The sequence below is a fragment of the Oryctolagus cuniculus genome, chromosome 5 (assembly GCF_964237555.1).
Source record: "Oryctolagus cuniculus chromosome 5, mOryCun1.1, whole genome shotgun sequence".
Taxonomy (NCBI): Eukaryota; Metazoa; Chordata; class Mammalia; order Lagomorpha; family Leporidae; genus Oryctolagus; species Oryctolagus cuniculus.
This window is the reverse complement of record NC_091436.1, coordinates 7,741,395-7,754,697: the sequence shown is the minus strand read 5'-3', so window position 1 is coordinate 7,754,697 and position 13,303 is coordinate 7,741,395. Positions and strand designations below refer to the sequence as shown.

The 13,303-nt window shown below is 54.1% G+C and overlaps 1 protein-coding gene across 1 annotated transcript in view; it reads right to left on the bottom strand.

The window, feature by feature from the left end:
* Positions 1 to 12,220, bottom strand: part of PLG (plasminogen) — a 46,619-nt gene extending 34,399 nt beyond the window's left edge. Inside the window, exons 1-4 of the mRNA XM_051855159.2 lie at positions 12,122 to 12,220; positions 6,533 to 6,668; positions 5,082 to 5,188; positions 1,387 to 1,501 (exon numbers count right to left, since the gene is read on the bottom strand). Coding sequence (XP_051711119.2) covers positions 1,387 to 1,501; positions 5,082 to 5,188; positions 6,533 to 6,668; positions 12,122 to 12,170 — 407 coding nt within the window. The 5' untranslated portion in view covers positions 12,171 to 12,220. The remainder of the gene's footprint in view (positions 1 to 1,386; positions 1,502 to 5,081; positions 5,189 to 6,532; positions 6,669 to 12,121) is intronic.
* Between the last annotated feature and the right edge of the window lie 1,083 nt (positions 12,221 to 13,303).

Here is a 13,303-nt window from a genome sequence, read left to right as displayed (position 1 = left end):
CCTTGGACTGTGTGCCGCAGGCAGCACGCCAGCCGCCAGCGGGCGCGGGGAGGGGCGAGCAGCCACCCTGCAAAGGCACTCCAGCTCCGAGCTGTGCATGGGGACCGTCCCCACGCGTGGCTGCTCAGGTACGGGAGCCGCCAGCACCCTGACACCCCTGCTGACAGCAGGTCTTAGGAGAAGAGCCCAAGCGCGCATTGCAGGCGGCTGGAACAGGAGCCTCCAGCCTGCCAGGTTTTCGGCTCCTTCCAAGCGCTTGTTTTTGTCTGCCTCCCTCTCTGCTGCAATGATGGTGGTTTTGTCATTTTGTCCACGTGGCGATGCGCTGAGCGTTGCAGAAAAATCTGTCTGTGCGTTCTCTCATCCAGCCCTAACAGGACCCCTCTCGAGATGATGTCAGCACCCCCACTTTCCAGATGAGAAAACTGAGTGGGGCCATGGGACACCAGACAAGATGTGGCTAAGCTCGAGCATGAAAAGGAGCGGTCAAGATTGGAAGTCTGTCTGTCTGATGCCCACGGCGGAGTCAGCCTGAATTCACGGGGTGCGGGGAGGTGAGCCAACTTTTAATTCTAGAGATGAGTTGCTGTGCAGAGATAATGAGCTAGAGAAAGAAGGGGTCTGGAGTCCAGAAAAGATCTTATTTCCGGTTCCTCTACATCCCTGAATTAGATAAACGCCTCCCTCCTGCACCCCATTTCCTCCTGAGGGTCACCTGGACCCTCTAAGCGCCTGACTCGGCCATCGGTGGAGTGGTTTCACTTTGCCTGGCAGGAAATATTCCACTGAATTCCTACTTAATAATCATCACTACTGGCACCTACTGTACCTTTCTCCAAACTGGAGGAAGTGGAAAAACAGAGAGAGAGAGAGAGAGAGAGAGAGGCTAAAACAAATCACCAGCCAGCTGTGGGCTTTGCGGTTCCTTTTTCTATTTCATTTTCTCGTTGGGCCCCGTTGGGATGATCCTGGTTTCCTGAAAGGAGACTTCCGAAAGAGCTCAGAAATGTGTACGATGAAGAAGCCTGCGTGTGGACTCCAAAACTGTGTTCATCAAGAATAACCTTATCTTTTCATTCCCTCCTGTGGTGGAGATCAGCGCAGCCCTGGACACGATCATCTTTGGTTTTGTTCTCAGACTCAGCTGGCGCGTTTTGCACTCCCCTTTTTTAGCAAGCCCCCTTCCGGGTTCTTCCGGAAAACTCTGGACACGGAGTGATTAGAAAGCACCCCGCGTCTGCCTTTGTGCTGATGTGATTGCGCTGTTCTGCACCCACATCCTAAAGGTGCTCCCTCCATGTGTGTCCCCACGTCCTGGTTTGATCTGCGAGGACAGGGGTTATTCCACATACAGTGGGGGAACCGGCGGGCACAGAGGAGTCTTACTTTGGTTTGTGGGGGTAACTGGAGCTCCATTTCTGACAGGTGACGCCAGTTTTCGTCTTGGACTTCGTCCCTCTGTAGCTCCTCCCGTTCCCGATCTTGCACTCTGAGAGATACACTGGAAGGAGAGCGGACAGCTGGTCACAGGGCGACACAGAATGTACCAACCAGACGCCGTTTTCCTGCTACATCAACCAGGGCGCTGCGGTCAGCGGAGCCATCCCCATTGGTTTCCTCAGGAAAAGCCGGTTACAGAGCCCTGCCGAGTGCCAGGTGCTGGGGACACACAGCGCCCCCACCTGGCGGAGGCCCTGCCCTCAGGAGCTCGCCTGCCCCTGGCGCTGGGGAGCCGTCCCAAGGACACAACTCCTGAAATGAGAGAACCTGAGCCGCATACTTTGCAGAGGCCAGAAGACCGCTGAGCCTCTTCTGCTCCCAGTCACACAGAAAGCGCCAAGCAGAGCTGTAGCATTGTGGTGGACTTGAAACGTTTATGGTGCAGCTCTCAGCCAGCCTGCTCATAACCAACTTAGCAGTTCCCGTGAGCTCAGCTGCCTTTAAAGCATGATCTGGGCGGGCACCACGGCTCACTAGGCTAATCCTCCGCCTTGTGGCGCCGGCACACCGGGTTCTAGTCCCGGTCGGGGCGCCAGATTCTGTCCCGGTTGCCCCTCTTCCAGTCCAGCTCTCTGCTGTGGCCCAGGAAGGCAGTGGAGGATGGCCCAAGTGCTTGGGCCCTGCACCCCATGGGAGACCAGGAGAAGCACCTGGCTCCTGCCTTCTGATCAGCGTGGTGCGCCGGCCGCAGCATGCCGGCTGCGGCGGCCATTGGAGGGTGAACCAACAGCAAAGGAAGACCTTTCTCTCTGTCTCTCTCACTGTCCACTCTGCCTGTCAAAACAAACAAACAAACAAAACATGATCTGCCCAGGGGCAGAGTGGCTCCTGGAGCGCGGGGACCCCTTTCTGGTGCGCCGACCTCTGTCCCCACGGCTGGGCTGCGGGTCTCCCAGGAGCCGCGCGTCTGTGCTGTCCAGCTGTGCAGCACTGTCATGTGGCACTAAAGATCCCTACTCAGCCGTGGGGAAGGAGACAGAGCTGCGCTGCGTTTTGCTCTGGGCCCAGCTGAAGCCGCTTAGGGTCCCGAGAGACTCGAACCTTAGAAAAAGTGCTGTCAGCGCTGGGGGAGCGACCTGCTCCTGCATTGGCCACAGAGCCTGGGGGGAGGGGTCGTGAAACGCTGAGGGTATTAGGCCATCAGATCGACTCAGCAACGTCCAGACCCCGTTCCACACCAAGGATGAGGGCAGCAGTGACGCAGAGAATGCACGAGCGTGGTGGCAGCCAGAACTGTAGCCGAGAACGCCTCCAGGAGCCCCAAAGCGAAAGAGCCGCCTCTGGTCTGCGTGAAAAGCGCCTGTGGAAGCCCCCCTCATCGTGCACTGTGTCATCTTTAGAGTGGATCTGCTTCGTCCTTGAAAATTCCCCCTTGTGGCCAGGTTTTCTCACGAGTGAGTCACCACCCGGGGAAGGGACTTGTAACAGACCTGAGCAAACAAATGCTACTAACCCAACTCCAGGTGTGTGAGTAATTGCGCCTGCACCTCCACGGGGACCTATCGTGAGAGCAGACGCTCGAAGCAGAAGACCAAGATGCCTTGTGAAAGGGAGGCCCAGGGCTCAGGGAAGCTTTCTCAAGGTTGAACCAAGACCAGGGAGGGAGAGGGAGCTGGGGAGGCAAGGACAGAGGCGAGGCGTGTCATGGCAGAGAGGCAGAGGCGAGGCGCGTCATGGCAGAGGGGCAGAGCAGTGCACTTGGGGTGCTGGGAGAACAGAAATGGGTCCCACAGCCAGCCAAGCAGACAGTGGTCCAGGCTGCACTTAGAACACACGTGGCAGAGCCCTGTGGCATCTGGGAAGTGCTTGGTTTTATTCCAAGTGTACTAGGGGGCTTCCTAGCAGAGAAGGTAGCTTTCTAAGAGGCTGTCTGTGAGCCCCAAGCAGGAGGACCAGACTGTGATGAGGGTGGCTTGGGTGTGGGGTGAAGGGCCGGGGGGCAGGGAGGTGGCGTGGAGGTGGTGGAAGTGGCAGGTGCTGATGTGATCTGACACTGACTGTCCCCAGCAAAACCCTGGCAGGTAAAGTGGCCGTGGGTCCATATTCCACGGCAGAGAACCAAGGACCAAGAAGTGACTGACTTTTGACTTTTCCCCTCTCTCTGTTTGCCTGTCCCCTCCGGAGTTGATATAACCTTTTGCTCCTTTCCATCGGCTTGAAAACAAGCAAACCCAGTCTTCAAACTTCAGACTTCAAACCAAGCCCGATTGTCGCCCGCCTGTTCCCTGGTTAACAATTTACAAGTGCCATTTCCAAATGTCGGTGTTTGGCAGAGAGAATGGTAGGAGCCCTTGTTTCTTTCCATCCGGGGGGTGGTGGGTAACCCTAAGCCCCTCGCCCTATACTGTGTGTGTCAGAGCTAGTAGTAACTTCAACACGTGAACTGGAGATTGAATCCATAGAGGATCTCGAGGCCTAGAGAGAAACAGAGGCAGTGATGGGACCCAATGCACAGAACGAATCCTGATCTGAGGGGACTTTCCCAAGCCGCGTTCAGATACGGGGGGTGCGACAGTGCTGCGAGCCCCACGGAGAACACGAGGAACAAGTGTCCTGTCCTCCCGCACCTGTGCCGCAGAATCTTTGGAGAGCTCCATGGTGACTATTTTTTTTTTGACAGGCAGAGTTAGTGAGAGAGAGAGAGACAGACAGAGAGAAAGGTCTTCCTGCCGTTGGTTCACCCCCCAAAATGGTCACTACAGCCGGCAAGCTGAGCCGATCCAAAGCCAGGAGTCAGGTGTTTCCTCCTGGTCTCCCATGCGGGTGCAGGGCCCAAGCACTTGGGCCATCCTCCACTGCCTTCCCGGGCCACAGCAGAGAGCTGGACTGGAAGAGGAGTAACCGGGACAGAATCCAGCGCCCCAACCAGGACTAGAACCCGGGATGCCGGCGCCGCAGGTGGAGGATTAGCCTGGTGAGCTGCGGCGCCGACCATGGTGACTATATTAATGGTCTCAGTCCAGCACCTGCTCAGCTACGGAGTATGAGAGGCAGTTTTCAAAATGTCATTCATTCATTTCATCTTTGTTTGAACTAAGAGATGTGCAATTTCTGTGGAACCCTGGGCCTCCTCTTGTCCTAACAGTGAGACCCGCGGCCCACACTTTAAAGGCAAGTGCAGAGAAGGAGCTGTGACTCTTGCACAGAGGACGACATTTCCGAGTCGGAGGGAAATGCAGACCATGGCAAAAAGAAAAAAGTGAAAACACTAAAAATTAAGACAAGGAGCTTTGTCCCTGTCCAAATATCACTGAGCATTAGAAATGCTTCAGGATTGCCAGTGCGCCAGACCTTGCGGAAAAATCACCAGGATCACCAGGAGCATTTGGGCTCCCAGGGCTCCCTGAAAATGCAGTTTTGAATATCTGATTCTGGGGACCATAGCGGCAGACATGACTTTGTAAGCCCAGTTCCTTCATTGTCAAATAACAAAGATGAAATCAGAGTGGTAAAGTCACCTCAGGGCCACAGAGCTGGTGAGCAACGGAGCCCTGTCCTGACTCGGAATCCAAGTTCACCTTCATTTACAGGGAGGGAGAGGGGAGGGGAGGGGAGGGGAGGGGAGGAGGAGGTGCACGCACTTCTCTTCTCAAACAGCACCACGTCCCGCCTCCTGATGATGGCCGAGGACTTGCTGTTCTCAGCCATGACCACGCACTGCTGCTCTTTGCTGTGGTATTGGAAGGACCTGGCGGAGAGAACGGGCACGGTGAGCTGGCCGTCCCTCTCCTGCAAGTGGGACCGCGGGAGGGTCCACGCCGGCACCACCCCGGCGCAGGCCTGCAGACCGGCGGCCACGCTCAGCGACCTGCACTCGGACCGCCCCCGCCACGCCACGCCTCCTCCTGCTGCTGTCTCACCTGCGTGATGCCCGGCTCCACTCAGTTCCCTCACTCAGGGCCACAATGCCTGCTCCTGAGTTGGGACGACGCCCCGGTCGCTCCCGTCTGCCCAGCCTGAAGACTTCTGCCACCTCCTCCCAGCCACTACCCCTATGCCCTCCTCCAGCCCCCCCCCCCACACCTCCCCTCCCATCCAGGGAATGCCCGGCATGCAGGCTTTGTGTCCGCCCTTGCTCTGTCCATCAGCCCCGCCAGACTGCAGCCACCTGTCCCCTGCCCACTGCCCCCCCCCACCTTCTGGTCCTCGTCACAATCTTACTCCCCCCAAAGCTGGCTCAGCTCCCACCTCCTCCCCAGTGCCCCCAACTCAACCTCAGGACGGCTTCTCCTCGGCATCTCCACGGAGCCCGAGTTGATCACGTGGCTCAGCGACACCTGACCAACTCTCGCTCTTTAAGCATCAGGTCCCGTTTCTCTGACTACATCATAAATGCAAACGGGCAGGGCAGGATCTTGCACCTGTGCTTCTTTGCTCCTTACAGTCTCTCAAGGACACTTTCCTGCCCGCGACCCTCAGTGTTTACTGGTGATGATGGCAAGAGCTACAGCTCAGAACAACAGCTGCCAGTGTTTGCGTCACATGTAAAGATAAATAACTCGGGGCTGGCTGTGGTGGAGTGGGCTAGGCCTCCACCAGCAGTGCTGGCACTCCATACAGGCGCTGGTTCGAGTCTGGCTGCTCCTCTTCCGATCCAGCTCTCTGCTGTGGCCTGGGAAAGCAGTGGAAGATGGCCCAAGTCCTTGGGCCCCTGCACCCCCTGGGAGACCCGGAAGAAGCTCCTGGCTCCTGGCTTCGGATTGGTGCAGCTCTGGCCATTGCAGCCATTTGGGGAGTGAACCAGCAGATGGAAGACCTCTCTCCTTGTCTCTCCCTCTCTCTGTAACTCTGCCTCTCAAATAAATAAAACCTTTAGAAAAGATAAATAACTTCCTTTTGGGGTATTTTTCTCAAGGGGACTTAACAGAAAGCTGTTCATATATGTTCATATATATGTTCAGAACACACAGAGTTCTGATCCCATCAGCTCCCTTTTCTCCTAAATCACATTTTTGTTCATGCACCGCAGATACACTTCTCGCGCTAGGTCTGAAAGAGCGAGGCTGCTGCCCAGGCCAGGGCGCCTGGGTACCTGCACGTGAACTCCGTCTCCGCCTCACATCTCGCTGCACACTCTGCTATGCTCGCTGCTCCCAGCTGCTTCTTGGTGAAACTGAACAGCGAGGCCCCCTGGGTGTTCACGTAGTCATCCAGGGGTTCTGCTTGACCTGGAAATGGAAGACAAACGGCAAACAACTGAGAAGATCGCACCGCTATTTAATTAGCATGACTTTATTTTAAAGATTTATTTACTTACTTGAAAGGCAGAGTTAAAGAGAGAGACAGAGAGACCTTCCATCTGCTGGTTCACTCCCCCAAATGGCCACAACGGCCAGGGCTGGGCCAGCCCAAAGCCGGGAGCTTCATCCTAGTCTCCCACATGGGTGCAGAGGCCCAAGGACTCGGGCCACCTTCACTGCTCTCTCAAGTGCATTAGTGGGGAGCTGGGTCAGAGGTGGAGCAGCCAGGACTCAAACTGGCACCTGTGTGGGACTCTGGCGTTCCAGGTGGCTGCTTAACCCCCTCCGCCACAACGCTGTCCCCTATCATACTTTTTAATCTCTCTGCTTTGTGTCAATCAAACAAAGCATAGTTTTTTCCTTGGGAGCAGAATAGTTGGCTATGAATAAAACCATTCAGCCAGGAAAACAGTTCCATGAACAGATTCTAATATATTAAAAGATCAATGGGCTGGTGCTGTGACGCAGTGGGTAAAGCCGCTGCCTGCAGTGCCAGCATCCTGTATGGGCGCCAGTTCTGGTCCTGGCTGCTCCACTTCCAATCCAGCTCTCTGCTATGGCCTGGAAAGCAGGAGAAGATGGCCCAAGTATTTGGGCCCCTGCACCCGCATGGAACACCAGCAAGAAGCTCCTGGCTCCTGACTTCGGATTGGCGCAGCTCTGGCCGTTGCAGCCATCTGGGGAGTGAACCAATGGATGGAAGACCTTTCTCTCTCTCTCTTTCTCTCTCTCTCTCTCTTCTCTCTCTCTCTGCCTCTTCTCTCTGTGTGTAACTCTGACTTTCAAATAAATAAATAAATCTTTAGAAAAAAAAAGATCAGTTAGATTGACTGATGGATGGACCACATCTGTGTCACAACTTGTATGTCCCTGCATTAACGGAATGAAACCATAGGGATGAGTACGTTTTCTCAGTCTGCTGTTGGTAGAATGCCGCGCGTGATAGAATAGCAAGAGCCTTCAGCGGCCGTGGTGTTACCAAGGCAGCTATTTGTCTGCCCCTGGGTTGAAGCAGAGCTTGGGGCCATTGTTTGATTCCCAGCAGTATACACTTTGGTTTTGACACTGTCACTTTAACTGCTGATAAGCACTCTCGGAATGATTCTCCCTCCAGATGCAAACACTTGGTGAGTCGGTGATGCTAAATAGAAATGAATGGTGGAGACTGGCACTGTGGCATAGCGGGTGGGCGCTGGTTCCAGTTCCAGCTGCTCCACTTCCAATCCAGCTCCCTGCTGATGCACCTGGGAGAGCAGTGGAAGACGGCCCAAGGCCAAGGGCCCCTGGGAGACCCGGAGGAAACTCCAGGTCCCTGGTTTCCTATCGGCCCAGCTCCAGCCCTGGAGGCCATTTGGGGAGTGAACCAGAGGATGGAAGACCTCTCTCTCTCTCTCTCTCTCTCTCTCTGCCTCTGCCTCTCTGTAACTCTGCCTTTCAAATAAATAAATAAATTTTACAAACACAACAAACTGAACGGTGGGGTCGTTATGGTGCACATTGCTGTTGGGTGACAGTGTCGCCCACAGGAGCGGGTGGTTTTACGTTATTGTTGGGTGACAGTGTCGCCCACGGGAGTGGGTAGTTATGTTATTGTTGGGTGACAGTCTCCCCAGGGAGCAGGTCGCTTTGCCCTGCGTTTGGCAGGCAGCACATCACTGGCAGCTGCAGAGAAGTGAGGTTTTCCATGTCGGAGATGGTGGCTGGCATTTTAGAGGAAATTCTTTAAAAAGAGAGCCTTAAACAACTACAGGCCCCGATTTTCCTGTGAGAGAGAAGTCTGAGGCTAGGAGTCTGTCTGCAGCCGGCTTCCCCTTGTCCCCAGGGACTGGCCGAGGGGAGCCCCGCCAGGACCCCAGCTCACGGCTTCAGGGTCCGTTCCACGCCTGGCAGGGCAGCCCCCTTCCCTGTGGTATAGAACGCGGGTGCTGTTCCGAGGGGCGCGAGGCCAACAGAGGCTGATAAAGCAGAGAGCGGAATTTCCACGGGATTGGGCAACACGGCAACCTTGACCACGGGAGAGGAGTGGTGAGGCCAGAGCCAGGCCTCGCGCGTTAACGAGTGACCAGGAGAGACGGTGGAAAGGCAGGGGAAGACAATAGAGCCGCACAAAGTCACCTTCCAAAGTCCACACTGCCCCACCCCCGCCTCACCCTCCCTCCGAGGCAGGCTCTCGGGGCGGGAAGGGTGGAAACTGCCCTGGGAGCTGGCGGCTGCGTCCTGGGTGTCAGAGCACTCGGCTGAGGGACCAAAGGGCAGGGAGAGACGAGCATTGCAGGCCCACGTCTGTCTTCACCTCGCGCTTTCTCCCAACGCGAGCTCTCGTTTCCAATAAGAGTGGTGCCCTGGTAACTTCTACAGCGCAGGATGTGACCGTGCAACACACACAAACCTATGAAGCCTGCCCCACCGAGCGTTGAGAAGGATGGCTACGGACAATATTCAAAAAGAGAACATTGCCGGGCCGGCGCCATGGCTCACTTGGTTAATCCTCCTCCTGTGGCGCCTGCATCCCATATGGGTGCCGGGTTCTAGTGCCGGTTGCTCCTCTTCCAGGCCAGCTCTCTGCTGTGGCCAGGGAGTGCAGTGGAGGATGGCCCAGGTGCTTGCACCCGCATGGGAGACCAGGAGAAGCACCTGGCTCCTGGCTTCAGATCGGCGGAGCGTGCTGGCCGTAGTGGCCATTTGGGGGGTGAACCAACAGAAGGAAGACCTTTCTCTCTGTCTCTCTCTCTCACTGTCTATAACTCTACCTGCCAAATAAATTAAAAAAGAGAGAGAACATTGCCGTTTATGCCACCCGTCAATTACGCTGCCTCGGACTGCGCCACGTCATTGCGTTTCTAGCACACAGCTAGTGAGGTCCTGCTCGGGAGCTTTTGCCCGAAACGCCTTCAAGAGAGTCAACGTCTTTCTCTTTCTTAGGAAAAAAATTGTCCCAAGTCCGTCTTTCCCTCCTCTCACCTCCACGACTCGTACGGCAAGGAGTTTAAGACAATTTCTTTGCTGGGTGAAGAAACACTAAACGAATCTTTCGGTAGGAAAAATGTTTTTGTTATGGGTGACATGTAGATGCGTGCTGCTACCAACACGAGTGCATTTTATGAATAATGTGGGTTTTTTTTTTACCATCACTGTGGTGTGTGTGTGTGTGTGTGTGTGCAGCAGAGATTTGTGAAACCAAGACCTTTCTCGCCGAGTACAGCTCTGAAGGAAACGGGATCCTCTCCCGGTCATGGCAGCGCTGCAAAGTCCCAGGTCACTTCCGGGGAAAGTGAGTCGGCGCCTCCTTTCAGGGAGAGCTTTCGGATCATGTCCACCCAGGCCGCTGGAGGCCCGCGAACCCTGCCGCAGGGGGGTTTGTGCGAGCCTGGGCTGCCGCTCACAGGAAAAGGCCACGGTGAGCCAGGGCCCAGTTTCCACGAGTTGACACAGAGTAGTCGCACACACGTGTTCATGCACACGCATGCACCCACGCGTGCATACTCCATTCCCCACAAAAACCTCTTTGCTAATCTTCTGTTCCAGATTGTTCTATACTTCCTTCAATGGCTGCCACCAGCGTTGCTGTCTTTGACACTAAAGGACAGCTTGTAAGATTTTATCTGCTCGCTTGTGGACTGAATTTCAAATATTTACACACTGTGTGTATGAGGAACCACAGGCATAATGTAGGGTTCCATTTGTAGGAAATGTGCGAATTAGCAAATCCTTAAATACAGAAAGTGGTGGCAGATTGGGGCAACAGCTGAAGAGAATGGAATTTCTTTTCAAGGTGAAAATACCCTAAAATTTATAGTGGCAATGCTTGTACAGATCCGCGTACCTGAAACCATCGGTGTCCACCTTAAATGGGCAAATTTTATTGTTTGGGAATTATAGCTCAATAGAGCTGTTTAAAAAAAACTGTTAGGACATTTCTAAAGGTTTAAACAAACTTGAAAAAGTGAGAACACTAAATTCCTTCTTGGAAAGCCCTGGTTTAAATCCTCGCTTCCACATTTCTTTAATTTGGAGTTTGGTCAACCAGCAAATAGCACAATTTTCTAAAGTCTAGATTTTATCTTCTGTAAAGTGGGGGTGAATACGGGACTCTGCCCACACCTCCAGGTCCATAAGCTGGTGTTGGGAAAGAGCACACACACCCTCACACACACACACACACATGCTCACACACGTACACACACATACCCCCTCACACACACGCTCACACACACTCACATGCTCACACACATACACACACACACCCTCACGCACATGCTCACTCACACACACACATGCTCACACACATACACACACATACTCCCTCACACACACGCTCACACACACTCACATGCTCACACACACATGTTCACACACACTCACTGACACATGCTCACACACATGCTCACACACACATGTTCACACACACTCACTGACACATGCTCACACACATGCTCACACACACATGTTCACACACACTCACTGACACATGCTCACACACATGCTCACACACACTCACATGCTCACACACATATGCATACTCACACATACACGCACACACACTCACATGCTTGCTCACACACACACACACGCTCACACTCACTGACACATGCTCACACACATGCATGCTCACATATACACACACACTCACACACATACACACTCACTCACACACATGCTCACACACACATGCTCACACTCACACATGCTCACACACATACACACTCACTCACACACATGCTCACACACACACATACTCACACACACACACATGCTCACACATACATGCACACACACTCACATACTCACACACTCACATGCTCACACACTTGCTTGCTCACACACACACACAGATGCACGGTACCTGGCCCACCCCAAGCCCTGAATGACTGGGCTGAATTGCTGTAAGCACACTCGGCGAGTGGCGTAACAAGCAAACGTTACGGATGGAAAGTTGTCTTTAAGCCACAACAAATAAAAAAAGGCTCAGTGCGGCTGGAGTGTTTCAGCTTGGGAATGAAGGGAAGCTAGTCCACTTTTATGCTAAAAATGAGAAATTAATCCGACTGAGAGCCAGGCAGAGAGATGAAGTGTCTTTCGGGCTGTTAGCTCTGTTGGCTGTTTTTTTTTTTTTCTTCAACTGAAATAGCCATCGCTTGGGCCAAGACCTTAGACTTGCAGCATCCCCAGGACTCACGCCAGCATTCATCCCCTACAGCCTGACCGTACCCCGAGGGACACGAAACCCGTTTCTCGAAGCAGCCCTCAATCTTGCTAGTTTCTGAACCAGGCAAACGCTCAACCAGACGAGTTGCACATAAAGCTAGAATGCTTCTCTGTGTAGGACGAGGCCAAGAGAAACGAATGCTCAACGCAGGAAAAAAACAAAGTTGAGGTCTTACCTGGTTTCAGAAGTAAGAGAAGGAGAAGGACTACTGCCCTCTGCTCCATGTCGGGACGGGACCGCGGCGTCCGGAAGCCCGTGTCCCCGTCCCGGGATGCTGTTGACACACAGGAGAGTGGATGCAGCCACAAACAAGACAGCCCTGCGGTTAATCATTGTCTCGCAGGCCCCCGCCGCTGCACGCGGGAGGGTTCGGTGATACCGGGAATGGAAGGGGAGTAGGTGCTGGGAAGGGCAAGAGCGGTGCTCGCTCACCCCCCCCCCCCCCGCTGCCTCTCCTCCTCCCCTGCCGGCCTCCCCCGCGCCCACTTAGTCTGGCCGCCTTCCCCCTTTCCTTGGATACCCACAGAATCCTAAGGCTAGCTCACATGTGCGGGGTACCTTCCGCCCACCACACATCCCGCCACGTGCTCTCGCTCAGCCTCCTCCCTGAGCCCTGTCACCCCCACTCCCGGTCCAGACAAGGGACAACGCTAACGGGCAGGAACAGCCTGGGCCTTGGGGGACAAACTTCGGCTCAGGTGTCCGTTAACACTGCCACAGCCTACCAAGCACTGTAGAAATTATGATGTCAGTGAAAATACTTAATTATTACCAACATGTATTGATTCCCGGTGGACTCAGATGTTTATGTAATTATAACTTACGTTATAAAATATCAATATTTCTCGCAAATCGAGTCACGGTGGATGCTCCTATGTTCATGAAGTCAAGTGTGGTGGAATTAAGTTGAGTGAGCCTGTCTCAATGTTATAGTGCCGTCTGTGCTTTTCCCTGGCTAAGGCTAGACTGACATGATCTAAGGCTCCCATGGCAGGCCGGGGGGGTGCGGGTAGGGCCGGGACATTTGGGGTAGTGGTTAAGATGCCACCAGGGACGCCCATGTCCCAAACCAGAATGCCTGGGTCCAAGTCCAAAATCTACTTCCCATTCCAGCTTCCTGCTAGTGCGCACCCTGGGAGCAGCCTGTGAAGGTTCAAGTATTTAAGTCTGGGCACCCATGTGAGAGCCTGGGCCCAGTTCCCCGTTCCTAGATTCAGCCTGGCCCAGCTCCGCCTTTGCGGGCATTCTGGGGAGAGAGACGGATGGACGCCCCATCTCCATCTCTGATTTTAAAAAAAAGCAAAGGAGAGTATCCTCATTAAAACATAAAAAACTTCATCTTTAGTGTTTGAAAATA